Source organism: Chaetura pelagica, unplaced genomic scaffold, assembly GCF_000747805.2.
Source record: "Chaetura pelagica isolate M959 unplaced genomic scaffold, ChaPel_1.0 scaffold3, whole genome shotgun sequence".
NCBI lineage: Eukaryota > Metazoa > Chordata > Aves > Apodiformes > Apodidae > Chaetura > Chaetura pelagica.
In genome coordinates, this window is record NW_009952974.1 from 12280809 (window position 1) to 12300438 (window position 19630).

At 39.3% G+C, this 19630-nt stretch overlaps 1 protein-coding gene across 4 annotated transcripts in view; it reads left to right on the forward strand.

Annotated features, from left to right (window-relative positions):
• RAPGEF4 (Rap guanine nucleotide exchange factor (GEF) 4) overlaps positions 1-19630 on the forward strand; it is a 122938-nt gene that overhangs the window by 71120 nt on the left and 32188 nt on the right. For 2 of the 4 annotated variants that reach the window (XM_009996154.1, XM_009996153.1), the window contains 9 exons: positions 2387-2440; positions 2732-2838; positions 4324-4445; positions 5740-5923; positions 12071-12155; positions 13463-13523; positions 14237-14313; positions 15405-15551; positions 16839-16954. In XM_009996154.1, coding sequence (XP_009994456.1) covers positions 2387-2440; positions 2732-2838; positions 4324-4445; positions 5740-5923; positions 12071-12155; positions 13463-13523; positions 14237-14313; positions 15405-15551; positions 16839-16954 — 953 coding nt within the window. The remainder of the gene's footprint in view (positions 1-2386; positions 2441-2731; positions 2839-4323; positions 4446-5739; positions 5924-12070; positions 12156-13462; positions 13524-14236; positions 14314-15404; positions 15552-16838; positions 16955-19630) is intronic. The other 2 variants (XM_009996155.1, XM_009996156.1) reach the window with 1 other exon arrangement.

Genomic DNA, 19630 nt, shown 5'->3' on the forward strand with positions numbered 1-19630 from the left:
GCAAGGTCTTGTGCTTGTGGGAGGCCTCTGTGTTTGGTATGATCTGTCCTGTTCACAAGCCCAGAACACCAGCCAAAGTCAGCCCTCATGTCGTGTCTTCTGACATTTCACACTGGAAATAAATTTGGTCCATGCTGTTAACTACCAGTCTCAACAAAGCAAAAAGTCTTCCCATCTTTCTGAGGTGGCTGCTGAAATTTTATTTTGTTTTCCTTTGTCTCCATTTCTGCTTTCCTTTAACCATCTGCTTTTCTCCTTCCTCTGTGTTGTGCCATATGCTTCCTGTCTCCCCTCTCCCCTCACCTGTTTTTCCGTATCTCTCATCCCCTTCTCTGCTTCTTTGGGGGAGCAGCTATGCCAAGACCCAGGTGGCTCTGGGAGAGGATGAGCTGGTGTAAAACCTTCCAGAGGTGGCACAAGGTAGGATGGTTGAAGGGCTCAGGGGCAGCCCCTCCTGCCAGAGCCCTGCAGAATGCAGCATGTGGCATCTGCCATGAGCCCTTGGTGGCAGCCTGGGTTATTTGCTTATGTCGTGCAGCAAATGTGGGCTGCCCCACCCCTGGAAGTGTTAAAGGCCAGGTTAGCCGGGGCTTGGAGCAACCTGGTCTGGTGGGAGGTGGCCCTGCCCTTGCAGGGGGGTTGGATCTAGATGATCTATAAAGTCCCTTACAACCCGAACCAGTCTGTGATTCTGTGATTCTCTCTTGTAGGACCCTCATGGCCTTCCCTTTCACTCTTCCCTGTTAGAACCAAGTCACCTGCTTTACTCTATTCTTCTTCCTTCCCCAACCCCTTTGTTAAAGTCCTTACCCAGGACCCTGCAAGTGATCTGCACAGAGAGTTGCTGGAAAAGGGTTGCCAGCAAGGCCTGATGATAAGTTAGAAAAGACAGATAGTGGGCACAGAGCTTTTTCTTCATTCCCATATCTTGTGCCATGCTGCAAGGGAAAAGAGAGCTGAACAGAAAAAGGAGGCGAAGAAGGAGTTTCTGTGAAGGGGGAACTGAATGGCAGAGGCTGCTGCAAGTGGAGGGTTTGCTGTTGAGTCTACTGTGGGCCCAGAGCAGCAGGCAGAAGAGCTAGCTAGGCCCATGTAGCCTCAGATCTGGTGTGATGTTTGGGTGTTCCATACTACATTAGGACTTTGGAAAATTTAACATGCATTTAACATGTACTGGGACCGGTGTTGTTCAACATCTTCATCAACGACTTGGATGAGGGTACAGAATGTGCCCTCAGCAAGTTTGCTGATGACACTAAGCTGGGAGGAGTGGCTGACACACCAGAAGGCTGTGCTGCCATTCAGAGAGACTTAGATAGGCTGGAGAGCTGGGCGGGGAGAAACATGATGAAATTCAACAAGGGGAAGTGTAGAGTTTTGCATTTAGTGAAGAACAACACCATGTCCCAGTACAGGTTGGGGGCTGACCTGCTGGAGAGTAGTGTAGGTGAAAGAGACCTGGGGGTCCTGGTAGACAGGAGGATGACCATGAGCCAGCAATGTGCCCTTGTGGCCAAGAAGGCCAATGGCATCCTGGGGTGCATTAGAAAGGGTGTGGTTAGTCGGTCAAGAGAGGTTCTCCTCCCCCTCTATTCTGCATTGGTGAGGCCACATCTGGAGTATTGTGTCCAGTTCTGGGCCCCTCAGTTCAAAAAGGACAGGGAACTGCTCGAAAGAGTCCAGCGCAGAGCTACGAAGATGATTAGGGGAGTGGAACATCTCCCTTATGAGGAAAGGCTGAGGGAGCTGGGTCTCTTTAGCTTGGAGAAAAGGAGACTGAGGGGTGACCTCATCAATGTTTACAAATATGTAAGGGGTGAGTGTCAGGGAGATGGAGTTAGGCTTTTCTCAGTGATGACCAGTGATAGGACAAGGGGTAATGGGTGTAAATTGGAGCATAGGAGGTTCAAGGTGAATATCCAAAAAAACTTTTTTACTGTGAGAGTGACAGAGCCCTGGAACAGGCTGCCCAGGGAGGTTGTGGAGTCTCCTTCACTGGAGACATTCAAAACCCACCTGGATGTGTTCCTGTGTGATGTACTCTAGGTGGCCCTGCTCTGGCAGGGGGGTTGGACTAGATGATCTTTCGAGGTCCCTTCCAACCCTTAGGATTCTATGATTCTATGATTTGTTTATTCACCTTCACATGCCATGTCACTGTTTTAATTTGCTGAGCACTGAGCCAAGCTTGTCCTTAGGGTGTCTTCAGGGAGCTTTTTCTACTCGTGACCCCTGGGCAGAGCTTGAACTTACATGTCATCCTTTATTTTTACAGCTTCTTTGTTCAGTTTTTTGTTGTTGTTGTTGTTGTTTTTTTTACTTCAGCCTTTATTTTAATTTACTGTTAAACCTTTACAAATGTATTTAATTTCATTTTATTTTTCAGACACCTCTTATTGAACCTCACAACCCACATCGTCCTACTAAAACCATTACACAGGTAATAGGACATAGATGTGCTGTAGAGCCAGGCTGCTAGACAAATGGAAATAACTGCTATTTCCAGCAGTGTGATGTGTATTAGCTGAAGTCATGCTTTCTGTTAGATGTGATAAGTATGTGAGATTTAAAATCCCTAATATATACTATATTGCTCTGCAAAAGTAAGTATCTGTGCAAGGAGGGAAAAGAGAACTTGTGTTTTGTTTTGCAGTAGGCAGTACAGAGATTGTGGAAAGTTTAAAATCTGTGTCTCTTGGTCCCTTTTTTTTTTTCCTCCATGGTCACCAAGGTTCCTTCAGAAAAGATCCTCAGAGCTGGAAAGATTTTGCGGAATACAATTCTGTCCCGAGCCCCTCACATGATAAGAGATCGTAAATACCATCTGAAGACTTACAGGTGTGTGAGCTGATTGTATAGAGGTCTCTGAATTTTTATGCCTGCCATCCTCTGATATGTGATTTATGCCTTACTATTCTTGCAGGTCTCAAAAGGTCTGAAATTATTCTGTGATGGTATTTGAGTCTGGATGTTATGCAGTCTTTAATGGGCCTGGTAAATCTTTTCTGAAGTAATTTGACTGGAAATTGAATCCATGATTGCGAACAGAGCATTCACATACAAAAACTCTTCCGAAGTTAATAGCATAGTTAGCTGGAATATTCTGTGCGGTATCAAGTTAAAATGTAGATTCTGTTATTTTTGTATATCAGTAAGAGTTAATAGGAAAGCTCATTAATATATTACATTACTGTACTGATTGCTACAGAGGTATTGCTCAGTGTGGAGTTCTGAAAATTCACCTGGTGAGAAACGTCCCCTTTGTAGATTTTCTGTTCTATTAAAAATATTTTTTTTTCAGTGTATTGCCAGGCTTTCTTATCTTCCTGCTGGTGGCAGCACTCTCTTGCTGAAGTGGGATAACAATGGCACTTGTAGAATAGGAATCTGACATCAAGGAGCCAGGATCTATCTACTGTTGGCTTAAGAAACAATCAATTTGTTTTAGTGTCTAATGTTTAAATCAAATGCTTGATGCATTATTCAGAGTATAGGCAAATAAAAATTGGTTTAAAATCTCTGAGTATGTCATTTTCTAAACAGTGAATCAGTATGTTGCTGATCTGCTTTTAAGTGCATTGATTTTCCATATTTCTTACCAAAATGTATTAAGTATGACGCAAAGTATTTGGAGCTTGTGAGTTGATCTGAGAATATATCACAATATGGCATTGCTCATTGTTCTAAAAGAGCAAAAGGGCATGTATGATAAATAAAGACTAATGCTGGTCAAAACAACTGTACCATTTTATTTCCTGAATAACTGGGAAAACCTCTTATTATTCTGTCCTTGGGTTTTTAAAATATGGAATGCCAGAATTTAGATTGGATCCAGGGTGAATGAAAGGTTTGTCATCAAAATTGGGATTTTAATTAGAAGAGCATTACTGAAGCTAAATTCCAGCAATTTCAGTATTTTCTGAAAGTGATGCAAGAAGTGTGGAGCCATGAGAGGCTGTCTAGAAGGACTAGCCAGCTTTCTTTTTGTGATCAGTTACAGATTTGTAAGTTGTTTTATCACATTGCTTATTTGCTTCTATTGTGCTGAGCTAGGGAGTGTTACAGCAGAGAATTTTACTTAGTGACCACGTGGCTTTTTGGTTTTCCTTTGAAATCTTGGTTGGAGGTTGTTGTGCTCGTGCAGCAAGCAGCACAGGGTACCTCTGAACTTTGCATTTCCCAAAACACTTGACCTGTCTTCTGTAGGAAGATTTGATTAAGGTTATACAGAGTTTAAGATATCACTGTTCTTGGCAGGCAGTCTGCGTGGTGGCTCTCCTGACTAGCTCCCTTTTCATTTCTCTCTGTGTATTTGTCCTTCAGGCAATGCTGTGTGGGGACAGAATTAGTTGACTGGATGATGCAGCAAAGTCCTTGTGTCCATTCACGAACTCAGGCTGTTGGCATGTGGCAAGTATTGCTGGAAGAAGGTGTTCTTAACCATGGTAAGATAAAGAAAATCAACATCTTGACTAAAACATGGGCAATGTGCACATTAGTGCCTCTGCAGATCACTTTAATGAAAAAGAAATTAATTAAGAGCCCAAAAGAAATGCTGCAGAGTACCCTGCATCCATTCAAATGTGCAAGTGCAACACAGAGACATGAATCTTGCTACCAATTCACCTTTTTTACTTATGAGAATATTTAAAAGTAAATTAACAACAACTGATGAAAAGTATAATTATACTTAGGAGTAAACTGGTTTGGTGTATTGCAAGAGCTCTATAGCACTCAGGCCAAAACCGAGAGATGTGTTACCACGCACAAAACTGATCTTCATCAAAGATGTTAAGCATTTGGAAGTGAATGTGAGCATTTCTGTTTGCTCAGACCCATCATTTTGGAATGATTTTCAGTGTTTTTGGAATGGTTCCCAAATTCAGAACTTCACATATTCCAGTGCAGAGATTTTATGTTAGTTACAGTTTTCCGACTGTATTTTACACTCACTCTCAGTTTCCATTTGGCAGGATTTACTTGGTGACAGGATATTCTAGCCCTCAGAAGGATAGCTTTCTAAAGCAAAATTCCTATTTGAAGCTCTGCATGTACAGATTTACCAAGTTCATATTACTAAATTCAGTTGTGCTTTCCATACCAGGGAGAAATTTGCACATGGAGAAGACAGATAATTCCCACTGCTTCCTTACCCTAAGGGCTCTAGCTTTAATTCCTGACAAATACTCCCTTGAACTCCCAGGGGCAGGCTGTTGCAGGATGCATCACAGTAGCCAACTCAGCAGATCACTCTGACTTTCTTGGAAGACCAAGGGTTAGTCTTTTGTGATATTATAGCCTCTATTTAGAAGTCTTCTCTTGGTAGTCTTTTCCATGAAGTTCTTCGACCAGGACACAGGTCAATGAACTTCCCCTGGGATTATGTCTTCATGATGTATCTTTCTAGCATATCAGAAAGAGTTTAGATACTTTTGTTACCTCTTAGTCCGGTCTGAAACATGTAGAGCAAGGTGTTTGTGCTGGAGAACACCTCTTAGAAATAGGTGATGTAGCTGTTACCCCAGCAAATTGTAGTAGACAATTTAAAAGGGCACTCTCAGAGCTACTTAATTTGAACATTTGTGAGAAATAAAGGTGTTTCATACTCTTGAAGTTTCACGGTAGCTTTCTTTCCCTTCTTGACTAATATATCTGTGACATATACAATGCTACCCATATTTCTACAAGGTTAACTTTAATAAGGAGAGCTTGGGTTTTGATGTGTTGTGTTGTTTTCAGTGGATCAGGAACATCACTTTCAAGACAAATACTTATTTTATCGATTTTTGGATGATGAGCGTGAAGATGCTCCTTTGCCAACTGAGGAAGAGAAAAAGGAGTGTGATGAGGAGCTACAGGACACTATGCTTCTTCTGTCTCAGATAGGGCCAGATGCTCATATGAGGATGCTTCTCAGAAAACTGTAAGTAGATTAATGAGTTAGTGTTATGCATGGACCTTCCTTGAAACAAGAGAAATCTACATTTGTTATCAGGTATCCTTTGGCCAGCCTTTTCACTTCAGTACCAGTTTGTTCAATCTGTAAAGTCTGTATTAAGTCCTGTCCTGTCCTTATTAATGCTTGTAAGTGGGACTGTGTGTTGAGAATAACCATCAAAGGCTGTGAATGCCATCATACTTACCTTAAGGAAAATGCTGCATTATGAGTTTCTATTTCATTTCTGCATCTCCCCAAAAGTAAGTTGCAGGTAATAGAGGAGTTCTGCTCCATTAACACCTTCTGTGTAGACATGCCATTCAGTTAACTATGCTGTTTTCAGTTATTGTAAGTGAGTAGAGTGTTAGGATGGCAGCACAGCAAGTACTTTTCAATTACAGTTGTCAGTGGCAGCCATTAATTAGATAATTTGTGGTAGGACTAGGGCAGGCAGACTTGTCTGTTGAAGTTTGGTAGCAAGGTGTGAAATGTGGGTCTGTGAGTTTATTTATCCATTCTTATCAATCAATACATTAATAAAATGTGCTCTCTGTACCTAGGCCACAGAGGATGTCAGCCTAACCTTTTCACAGCTAATCAGATCATGTCCTCTCACTCATCAGCTGGCTAACCATCCGTTCAGTACTATGTTCTGGTCACACTGAAAACTGTGCTAAAGGCCTTTTTTTACAGACAGTTTTATAGTGACTTCAAAGCAACCAGTATAAACTCTGTTTGACCCTCCATTGAAGGCAACATCTTCATTATGCAGGTAGTGTTTAGGGACCACTGAAGATACACTTTACTGCTAATTATGCACACTGAGAATAATGATTACTTATGGTCATCTTCACTGAAGATTTACTTGTAAGGGTCAGTTCAAGAAAAACAAGTACGCAAAGCTGGATCTTTTGAGGCCATAGGAAAAGTTTGTTATAAGATAGGATTGGGCCCTGCCTACAGTGTGAGAACACTTTTAATACTAAAAGTGTTTCAAGTACGTCTAAGTGCTTTCTCCTGTGCTGCTTCTGTCCTTTCCCTGCTCCATTCTTGTCCCTGTGTTATCTGTTTAGATCATTAAGTTCATTTAGATGGCACTTTTCCAAAAATGTGGTGAAAGCATTGAATTTCAAAAAGTGCTTATAAAAATAGGTAACACTGTCGTGCAGCAATAGTTTTACAAGTATAAATTCTCTTTCCTCTGTTTATTAGAAGTCTGGTCAAACACCACCAAGGGAGCACTCACTCTGTATCACACAAAATACATAGACAAACCAGTCTGGGCGCGTGGTGCTTCCGTAAACACTTATGGAGTCAGGGAATTGATGAGTTTTCTGCTCACAGAGATGTCATGTGCATTCACCATTGAGGAACAGAAAAGGGGTTCTGCCCAGGAGCAGAAGCCTGTCTTTAAAAGAATGGGAGCAGTGCTATGTGTGCTGTGACCATGAACCTCTGCACCATCCCCTTTGCCTCAGGCTGACTGAGCAGGTTGGCTCTTGGTGAACTGGCCCCTTATGTTATCACAGTTTTTGGCTGCCTCCTACATCTGCTTTTCATCGTGACTTTTAGAGCAGCTGGTGCAAGTTTACCCTGGCATGATAAATTTTGATCATCATCCACATTCCTTGCAGAGAGCTGAAAGGCTGGAATGATGTTGTGGAAAGTACTGTTCTCCCCTCTGTGTCGTCACTTGCACAGCATCAACTGAAAGAATATTCATAGAAGGTTATTCATGCAGTATAGTGAGCTGAAAGAGGTTTTCTCAAGACTGACAGCCATCTGACATCTTTCCCTAGCCCTATCCCTTAAAGTGCTTATTTTAGCTGCCCTTTGCTCATGGAAACAAGCTTGTGCTGTCAGACATCATATTAACTGCTGTTCTAGTATTCAGTTTACATGCATTATGATTTTGCTGAAAATCCACCCTGGGCTGTGCTATATCAAAGCTTTTTAAAATCTCCATGAATACTCAGAGTCCTGGTAGTTTTGACTATACACTGTTACAGCTGCCAAAAGTTCAAGGAATTTTCAGAGCTTCAGAGACACTGGCTTTAGCTGCCCTGAGCAGGACCCTCAATTTTCAAAACAACACAGCTGCATTCTAAAATAGTCACCATTTCTGGAGAGGTTGCAGAACTCAGATAATTACCCTGAAAGAAATAAGACAATATTCTTTGATGAGAAGATTACTTTGAGACTTTGATTGTATAATGAAGCTGTCTCTTTGAAAGGTACTTTCTATTGTTAAAAATCTGAAAATCTCTAGCAAAAACTGTCACTTGTTTTGACAGCCGACTTAAAAAATTCTCTGTTTATTACATTAACTGCAGCATTTTAACTGTCAAACTGTGAAAGAATGTTCTATAGTTTAAAAAACAGAATAGAGCTCAGGGAAATTTTTGGCAGGCTCATGTTGCTATTGGGTGGTTTTTCTTATTTCGAAACACATCCACTGTGAATGTGAAAATAGCTTTTTGTGAAGTGGCAAACATAGCTCTCTGCTCCTTGTAATGCCTGGAGCACAGGTGCAGACCTTGAGCAAGTCCCTGGAAAAAACATTACGGCATTAACACAGCTCTTCCTTACCAGTGTTTCAATCCTTCAGTATGAAAATACATCCTGAAAAGATTTTTCAGGTTTGTTTTGTTTTTTTTCATGGTGTTCAGGTACAGCTAACTTGATGGTAAACCCTAATTAAGTAAGGTGCTGTAATACAAAGCTAAACACAATAATAACAGGAGTCTTTAAAGGGAGAATGATAATCATCAGACAATGCTATTTAACTCAGATTATGTTATGGATTATATCCTTTTCTAATACTCTAGGCTACAGTAGGTTAGCAATATGACTGAAACAATAAATCTGTGTTATATATTCTTGGTGACTTCTCAGATTTTTTTTGAGTACAAAGTGTTTGATTCTACATGTCATCAGTAATCACGTCTTAGTATCACTTGCAAAAGTAAGCTCAACAGGATGCTAGGGGAGAGGAAGTGAAGATAAATCTAAACATGGTAAACAGCGCCAAAAAAACCCAAACAAAAACCAATTTAATTATTGCTAAGAATCTATAGCTTCTTGAAGGTCTTATAAAAAATTAAGCAAGGCATATTTATTATCTTGTTTTTAATTACTTGTATTTAGATATTCCACCCAGCTGTTAGTAGAAATAACCATATTGGATTTCTCCATAAAGGCTGTTATCAAGTTCCATAGTCCTTGCTGGAGATTCCTGCCAATGACATGTAATAAACCAAATGTTATTCCTAGGACAGGAAATACAGATTATCTTTCCACATATCAGTTCACAGACATTTACAGGTATTATATATGATAAATAGTATTTCTGGAGTTAATCAAGGAGCACTGTCTCAAGTACAAAAATTAGGTATTTAGCTTCCATGTTAGGGTAAGTGTTCATGCATTCACTTTCACACCGTCAGACACAAGTAATGGGAAAAATTATTCGTGCCTCCTATATATTCTTTACATGACTTGAAGACAAAATTTTTACTTTGAAAATATATGCTTATCTGACATATAATCACAGTGTTATGAGGTCTCTGATCTTTTCCCTTCTTATTATCTGAGAATTTTCTGGTTAGCTGTGTAATAAAAATAATCAATGATATTGCTTCCATGTACATGGTTTATCATTGACAAAGTACTATGTTATTGTCAACACCCTAGTCACAGAGAAGCTCAATGTCTCTGACCTTGATAAATTCTCCAAAAGCGGAACAGTTTTTATTGATCACTTAATATCACCTGAGTTCTCCTGTCCATTAGTGTGTAGCCTCTTTCTCTACCTATTCCATTTATTATCCTGTCTATAACCAGCTATTGCTGTTAGAATGTGTCCCCTGCAGAAACTAGGTCTTTACACAGCAGGATCCTACAAATCAACGTCAGTGGGTCACCACACTGGTTTTACAGAAGCAGTGATGCCTAATATCTCTCCACATGACATCTGCAGAAGCAGAAGTGAAGACTGGGTATGGATTGTCAGTCCTCCTAGTGTGCTAACACAGGAGGCAAATGGACATACTGAAAGAAGAGTGTACACTTTTGTGTAGACAGCAAACTGATGTAGTAACACACATCCTTTTATATTTTAGTTTAATGTAGCACTTTGTTAATTTGTTATATTTTGTTTTCTCTTTTCCAAGACATGTTGGTTTTGCAAGCATGTGGTAAAATTAGTTGTCATTCCAAAGGGAAGCAGCATTTTTTAAGATCCTTACCTTGTGTTTCCTAAATCTTCACTAAAAGGTAGCTAGTTCTGGCTTAGCTTTATTCTGCACTGCTACTGCCCTACATCCATCAGTAGGAGTGGCAGCCTTAAAATTTCAAGCCAGATTTACAAATAGTAAAGTGTGATTTGAGTCACTAGAGGGCACAGTAACATCAAACAAGTTTCTGTTTCTTCCTTAACAGTTCATTCCATTCCATGAGAAGAGAGTAATTTAATCCAGAATATTTTCTGTCTAAATGGGTCTTCAATCTGGATAATACTAAATGCACATCAGTGGTAAATGAAGAATGGATGAAAGATACACATTGCTTAGCAGACAAGATGTCAGTTGTCCTTACATTTACCATGATTTCTTCAGTACTTCCTTCATCTAAAAGAAGTCTCCATCAAGCTTCTTTTGCAGAAGGATGCAATGTGACAGATTGCTGTGCACTCCCTCTACCTCACACATGATTTAGATAGACTGTTGAACCAAGAGGTGATTAGACAAAACCTGTAGAGCTCTGTATTTCCTTATGTGACTTTCCGGATACCCTCTAGACACTAGAATCTCCTGTTATATTACAATTTAGGAGGTGAACTTCTATCAGAAAGGTTGATTGTGACATTTCTTTTCGAGCTGTCCAAAGATTCACATGTACTGTAAATTCTTTTAACGCCACAGATTGCAGGCAGTGGGGTTTGGAACTATGTTATCTACTAGCCTGTTCTTAATGTGAGCATGTAAACTTCCTCCTTTGAAACTCCTGTCCCTGGACTTGACTTGACATATCTCATTTCCTCACATCTTAAATTTGTCTTCTCTTGGTATCACTAGGTTGCTCATTTTGTCTGTTCTTGGCCCATTGATTTAGTTCTTATACTCTGCTTTTCCCAAATATAAAACATTGTTTGAAAGAACTTGGTCCTATAAAAGAAACTTGGGATGCTGCTTTAAAGATTATTTTGTGTGTGTGTGTGTGTGTAACTCCAGTGCATTGTCTGAAATTGTAGTATGGCAGAATTTGTCTTTTTAAAAAATAAAGTTGTATCAGACACTTTAACTGAAGAGAATCTTGTGTGGGAGAATGACTAGGAGTTATTCATAAGCTCCTACAGCTCCTTCGCATGGGTACTGTTCATTTGATACTGCAAAGCATCTCTGACACACTGCAGTCCTTGGAGTATTTTGGTCCTTTTTCAGCAATCAGAAACCTTTCCAGTGTACAGACTACAGAAATACAGTTATTTCAGTCATAGTGGCAGCCTCATTCCTCACTGTGCTATAGGAGGATAATTCCTTCATCAATGCATGCTTTTTATTAATAGCAGCTTCTTGTATTTTTTAATGAGAGAGGTTGAAACTACTGAGTGGTTCGTTCTTACCTTTGGCTAAACAACAGCACTCAGCATTAGCTCTGTGGCCATCATTTACTGTCCTCCAGGATGCTGCTGCTTCTAATCTGTTCAGCAGAAATTCATGCACTCCTTTACAAACCACTGTTATTGTCTCTTTGCTACAACAAGTTAGTTCCACATGAGAAAAATAGTGCAAGTCCCTGACTCAGGAGTCCTTTTGAAAGGAGTCTTCACCTGCCATTGTTGATTTATCTGACCATATTACATATAGGACACTTCATCAGGAAAGCTGGCTAATCAGGACCTCTCTAAGGTGGTTGCCATGGCTGCTGCTTGGTGTTATTCAGGTGGTTTCATAGTGCTCCCATCCTTTATGTGTTTCAGTCCTTCAGCCAGAACCATCGTTCAGTCCCTCTTAAGTGAGGTGTACCCTTCAGTAGACAGTGCAACAGCATTTTGTGTTGTTTTGTACTGCTCTGAAGCATTTCTTTTGGGAATTTATTGCATGTTGCTGTCCTTTTCTCTTCTCTCTATAGGCCCGGCCAGAGAACTGTAGATGACTTAGAAATTATATATGAAGAACTCCTTCACATTAAGGCCTTATCTCATCTTTCTACCACAGTAAGTATTTAAAATGGTATAAGTCATCACCAAAAAGGAGGTTGAATTTTTACTTCTGCTGTGTTACTAGAATTTGAGTGCCTACAACCCTTTCCAGTTTACACTTCCCATGCAAAGAAGTTATTCCCACGTCTGAGGGACTACCCAAGAACTATGCAGATGTAGGTTGTCTTTTGAGTATCAGATATGTTTCTCTTCATGTGTTTCTGCACAGACCCTAACTCACTTGGCAGAGTGTCTGGGCCTATATCTGAATTTAAGTTAAGATACGTGCAGTCTCACCTGACACCTAAGACTGTGGCACTACTGAATTTTACAGAATAGATGTCTGATTTCTGAGCTGTAAGAAGTGTTGCCTTAAACCAGTTAGGAGGAGGAATTGCACAGTGCAGAGGGGTGTACTGTGCAATACTGCCTGCTTAGAGTTCCATCACTAAGTGAAGGAAACCTCATCAGACATCTTCTCTCTGAGTGGGCAAGAACAGTGCAAAATCCCAAGAATAAATGGAGAAGGTTCTTGGAGGAGAGAATGCAACTATTTAAAGTCTTACCATCATTGACACACTGTGTAGGCACCTGAAATAAGCTAGTTAGCACTGTATTTTGGTTGCAGCAAGATGTGGGTACTTTCAGGAAAAGGAAAGGGGTCAGAAAGTAAATTTATGTTTGATTTATAGCTTCTTTGGAAGCTCTTGGTATTTTCCATAATTGTCAGCTAAGCTGGATTGATGCATCTAATTATGAAGCTGCATTACAGAAAGATAGTACTCCATGGAATCACACCACCTAAGGAATGCTTTTAAAAAAGAATATACATCAAAAGTTTGTAACTGAGTTAGGAGGGAACAGCCAGCCAAAATCCTTAAACATCTCTGAGATGTAGGAAAAAAGTATTTTAAAAAGACTTCAGTAAGATCCGGAAATGACAGAAATTAACAGGAATGTTAATTCTTATTGATGCTTTCACATGTGTGCATATGAAGAAAGATGTAGAGACCTGTGTCTTAAAGATGCCCTAAGACATTTGAAGCCATGTTCTGTAAAACCAGTCAGTAGAAAATAGGGCATGAAGTGAAGCAGACCATTGTCTGGCTGTGTGACTCTGAATAAGTGCTCAATGATTTAGAGGGAAGGAAAGCAGCAACTGGGGCAGAATGTGACTTCCTTTCACCATGAAGAATAAGATGGATGGATAGATAGATGGATGGATGGATAGATGGATGGATGGATGGATAGGTAGATGGATGGATAGGTAGATAGATAGATATAAACAAAAAAACCTGTAATTTCTCTCTCTTTATTTTAAGGTAAAGCGAGAATTAGCAGGTGTCCTGATTTTTGAGTCACATCCCAAAGCAGGAACGGTCTGTAAGTAAATTGAGTCCTGTCAGATCTTTCTAATCTTTGGCATGCACATTTAAACTCTTAATGTTTAAATGACAAGAGCAAAACTTGACTGCCAGTCAGTGTTTAAATCCTGGGGTAATAGGTGTTGGCTTAATCTGTTGCCAGGTGCAGGAACAGTGCCAACATTAATTATTGGGTGCATGTATCACTTAGAACTTAGGGGTGTTTTCATGCAGAATTTTGAGTTGGATGGACCAATCTCTATTTAAAATGTTCTTTAATATTATCCTGGTATTTAAAAAAAATGCTGGACAAAGTAAAGGATTTAAAATGTTAGATTACTCAGACCTTTTTATATTGAGAAGATTTAGCAAATTAATGTCAAATTCATAGCCACTAGAGATTTGAGTTAGAAATGTTGCTGCTGATGGGATTCAAATTTGTGTGCTGATTAGTAACTGATAACCTGACACATATCTATAAAGTTGTTGCTGAAGTTCTCACAGAAAATAAAACTACTTTCACATCAGTGTAATAAAATAACTACTATATGGGTGTGGGGTTTTTTTCCTAAAACCTGAAGGCAATTGCTTTTAAAATCATAGTGTGCCCTTTTTCAAGTTAGACATTAATATGGTTGTGGTGGAGTCACTTGAATTTTATTGAGTACAGAATCTGGCCATATATTTTTAATAACTACATTCTCACCATAAAATCTTTTCTCTCTCTTGCAGTATTTAATCAGGGAGAAGAAGGTACTTCTTGGTACATTATCCTAAAGGGATCAGTAAATGTAGTCATTTATGGCAAGGTATTTTTTTCAGAAGTTTTTTTATCTTATTCTTATTATTGAAATTGTAAGAGTAAACTTTGAGGGAGTGCAATTTATTTTAAAGAAGAATGGCTTTGTCTGAGGAAACAAATTGAAGGTAATTTTATTAAGAAATGATCCAGTGGTTTCACTGATTATATTTTGAGTTCATTGTTGTCTAATTTTAGGATATATCACACTTTCTGAACATAATTCAGCAACATTTTTACACCAGTAACAAAGTCACCAGGACAAAATAATTTGCTGGATTGTGGTGAATTGCCAGACTTCTGTCTCATGGGGGTGTTTGCCCTGTCCCTTTACCACTATGTTTTCTTGCATTAGTATTACTAACTTTTCTCAGGCATGTCTGACAGAAGTGCTGCTTTGTAACTAGTGGTTCTCAAATTGGATGAACCTCTTCCCGATTTATGCCAGCTCTTCATTTTAGTTAAGCTATAGCATCTCTATTAAATATCCTGTTTACAAGAAAGATTTTTAACAAACAAGACGCTGGTAAAAACAGCAATTCCTTGAGTCTTTAAAAATCCCTGCTTGCCTATTGATTTCTCATTCACTGACTAAGAATCTTCTATTCTGAACGCCAGGCATTTTACCAAAATCTAGCATTGAGGCCCTAGTGCCTCAATATTTATCTACATATTTTATATGACTGGGTGGGCCTGACTTCTGTAACTATACATTGGAGTAAATAGAGCACTGCTGATTTACACCAGCTGAGGATTTGGTGTTACATGTTATTTCTGCAAACTCAATCTGATTTTTAGGGCTTCTATAAATAAAATACAAACAAGTCAACAACTTTCTGTCTTCAGTAGTGCTAGAAGAGTCCTTCAAGCTGGATGTAATTTCAGACAACAAGCCAATTCTTTTCTATTCTTGGCTTTCTTCAGTAATGGTAATAACTAGCTATCAAGTATTGTTTCCTAGTCATTATTTGGGCTGTTGATTTCCTGCCAAATAGATTTGTTTTGATATTTGATTGTGAAGTCTGGTGTTTGTACAAGGACTTTCAATAGAAGCCAGAGTAATTATGGATTTCTTCATGTAAATGTTTTTGCTCTGTGCAGGGTGTGGTATGTACTCTACATGAAGGAGATGATTTTGGGAAGTTAGCACTTGTGAATGATGCTCCCAGAGCAGCATCCATTGTTCTGCGTGAAGACAACTGCCACTTTCTGAGGGTAGACAAGGAGGACTTCAACAGGATCCTTAGGGTAAGAGTGGGAAGGGCCATCCCGACAGCATGATATCAGAACACGCAGATTTTTCTACAGTCTGTTTTATTTCTATGGATATATTGATACCAGTAACCTTTTTTGAAGCATCCCTAATTGCAGAACAGAGATGTGACAGTCTAGAAAATCACATAAGGAATCTATTAATTATCCTTCCTCTTTTTGTGTTCCAAATTCAGCCATGAAAATGGGACCAAATGGAATCTTTTGTCTCTGACTTTTCTGTGGTCTAGAATTTGTCAAGTGCTCAATTTTTTCCTTACGCTGTCCAGGATTTCTGGGTGATCTTCTGTCCAAATATTGAAGAGTACAAGATCACCTGTTCTCCCAGATCAGTCAGGATCAGGTACCTTAAACTCAATAGATTCAAGGCAGAATCAAGTGGCAAATTAAATAAGATGCAGGTAAATACGCAAATGTCTTTATCAGAGGGCCCTAGAAAGATATTCCCAGACTAATTTTACAGTTATTCTCATTAGGGCAACTGTGTTCCAAAGTCAAGTTGTAGTTCTGTAAATCTGTATTTATGTTTTCTGATAATTTGTAGTGTAGGAAGTCAAAACCAGTAGGATCCTGGTTCAGATTTACACATGGCAGTATTGCAGCCATACAACCAGTCCAGAGTCCTGTGCTAGAAAAAGAACCTAAGATTGTGTTGTTTCCTATACCAAAAGGGAATGTGGATCCTATTGGCAGGAAGGTTGGGTTAGCCATGGAGACTCCCAACTGATTTAGCTTTGATCTATACTGAAAATCCAAGTCCATAGGCTTAATGATTTTCATCTCTGCTATTTGAATGCACATAATATTTAATTATTTCTTTCTTTTTCTACTATGATCTGGTAATTAAAAATTTAAAGTTTACTGACAGTTTACTGAGCTAAGACTTTTTCTAAGTGCCATTATCTTTTATTTTTGAAAGAGAAAAGTCTGATTATAAATAATAATGTTCATACATAAGTGGGGATAGAGATTACTTTACATATGGAGAGTTTTGGGGGAGAATTGTTTTTTGGCAAATGTTTTTTCCTTTGTCAAAGCCAGACTTTTCACATGGTTCTAGCTCTAGTTCCTCCCACAATTTTCCTGAGTTCCAGTGCTTTCCTCTTGATTCTGCCTTTGAGAAAAGCAGAATAAAGATAGATGAACTCAGGGGAAAAGAACTGACCCCAGAGACTTCTGTGCTTGAAAGTCATTAACTTTTTCAAAGTAACTCATCAGCCAAGTTGGGTGCAATTAATGTATTAAAAGTAACTTGTCTTGCAGGATGTGGAAGCAAATACAGTAAGACTCAAAGAGCATGACCAAGATGTCTTGGTGTTGGAGAAGATCCCAGCAGGAAGCAGAGTTTCTAATCAAGGAAATTCACAGCCTCAGCACAAGTATGTATTCATTCAATAGTGCAAATGTCAGACAGTTATTAACCTTTTCATATGGTATTGCTATCCAAACAGTAGCATATTCTCACTTCCCATGGAAGAATTCAGTGCAGTTTTCTGGTTTTTTTAATCATCAGCTGGTGACATGCCCCATACTGGATAATATATCCATTTCCAGCAGCACACCAGTTCTGTGTCTTTACACAATAATTTCTCACTGTAAATACTTATTTCCTGTAATAGCTTCTAAATAGACTGCACATGGAGAATGCTGAAACCCTACTAAGCTGAGCTACTTTGTAGAAGGTGTGAAGAAAATACATTGTTTTATTGTTGAGTACAGATATTTTCATTTTGGATTTTGAGTTCTGGATCCTAGTAAGAGTTTGCTAGGTACAATTTATGTACAAAATTAAGATCTTGTGCAATGAAAGTTGCACAGCTTATCTTACAGAATAGGTTTGCACTGTAATAACAATATTCGTTATATTTTATTTACTTTCTTACTGAAAAGGAAAAAGTACAATTCTGTTTGGTTACTACTGTGATAAGAGTAGAGTGAGGCTATTATCATTCCAAGTGTTGGTAAAGCCCCTAAAGTCTTTGTGAATGTGTTATTTGCAAATGGATGCACAATTTTCTTCAGAAACACTCAAACAACTCCAACAAAATAAGCACAAAGAAGTTTTGCATCTTTTACCCTGGACCTTAGTTTTCTTAAAGAAGGGCTAATTTACTGTGAGGTATTTTGGGTATAGTCTTTATCTGATCTGGCATTTCATGTACCCGTTTTAACTGCATAACCAAATATAAAAATTTGGAAAGATCTGTGGAGGACTAAATAAACTATTTCTTGTCTTTTGTATACACATTTCACATATGCCCTTTGGGCTTTGCTCCCTGAGCAGGTACATAGCATTTGCACTTGAGGAGTGTTCTGCATCCCAAAGTTGTTTCCTGAGATACCCAGTCAACCTGTAGACTAATGTTCTTCTTCTTCATCTTGGGCAAAACTACACTTTGGGAGCAGGTCTTCTCAGCTGCAGTTTGCATTCTACTGCCTCATCTACAGAGGAGGCATAGTTCCTACAGAGCTCCCCGAGCTGTGCTTTCAAACAGTGACAGTTTTGCTTTGGAGGACTAGCTCTGAAGTTCTCACTCTCAAGATCTAACTCTTTATGGGTGATCACACTCATGCAGGATAAATTCAGCAGCCCTGCCAGTCACTTCACTGTTCATTTTCACTTTCATATTCAGAGTACAGCAACCTGTGATTTCTCTGCTTCACTCACTTAGATACTTGGTTAGTATCTCTGTGAGAATGTGCACTGGCTTAACAAGTGTTTGTGTTCTTGGGACATCAATACAGTTCTTCCAAAGAGGTTGGCAGGCAAAAGAACTGTGACGGTCAGTGCTCAAAGTGAGGAGGAGCTCCCAGGAGCTCAGCTCCACCACTTATTTCTCAGCAGGAGCAGAGTATCTTCACTTCTCGGGGTTTTTTCTTTCTTTCTTTTTTAGGTTTCATACTTTATCAGTTGGATTCCAAAAAAAATAGAAAAAAAATGCAAAGATTGAAAGAATGGAGGGAAAGATAAAAAAATTTGATCTGCAAGGAAAGAAAAAAAAAAAGATGACAGGCAACCTGTGATTTCTCTGCTTCACTCACTTAGATACTTGGTTAGTATCTCTGTGAGAATGTGCACTGGCTTAACAAGTGTTTGTGTTCTTGGGACATCAATACAGTTCTTCCAAAGAGGTTGGCAGGCAAAAGAACTGTGACGGTCAGTGCTCAAAGTGAGGAGGAGCTCCCAGGAGCTCAGCTCCACCACTTATTTCTCAGCAGGAGCAGAGTATCTTCACTTCTCGGGGTTTTTTCTTTCTTTCTTTTTTAGGTTTCATACTTTATCAGTTGGATTCCAAAAAAAAAGAAAAAAAATGCAAAGATTGAAAGAATGGAGGGAAAGATAAAAAAATTTGATCTGCAAGGAAAGAAAAAAAAAAAGATGACAGGACAAGTTTAGCAGTATCCTATGATATTCTGCTGGTGCTTAAAATCTTGCCAGTGGTTTTGCACGAGGCTGAAAAACCTGACTATTGCAGTAGTTCTCTCCTCCATACATTTACTCCAGGAAATGGTACAATCCTAAGTTTATCCACTTGAAAAACTTCAACTATCTAAGGCGTAGCACAAATGTGAAGATACAGTGTGCTATTTCATTATCTGTATCCTATGATATTCTGCTGGTGCTTAAAATCTTGCCAGTGGTTTTGCACGAGGCTGAAAAACCTGACTATTGCAGTAGTTCTCTCCTCCATACATTTACTCCAGGAAATGGTACAATCCTAAGTTTATCCACTTGAAAAACTTCAACTATCTAAGGCGTAGCACAAATGTGAAGATACAGTGTGCTATTTCATTATCTGCCCCTGTCTTCTCAGACTAACTCCTGTTAGTGATGCTGAAGGAAGTGTTTCCTTGCTCTGACACCAATACACACCAGTTCTCATGGTAAGGCTGTTAAGACCCTCTAATGGCTGTGAATTTGTATCAGCACTGAGATATTCTTGGTGAAGAAGCATTTCTGCTTGCACCTCTCCAGGTTTGCAGCAGTGCTGCTCTGCTGGGTGTGGTGTAACTGTGGTCCTGTTCTACTCGAGTGCTTGTATGGGGAGGGGGCT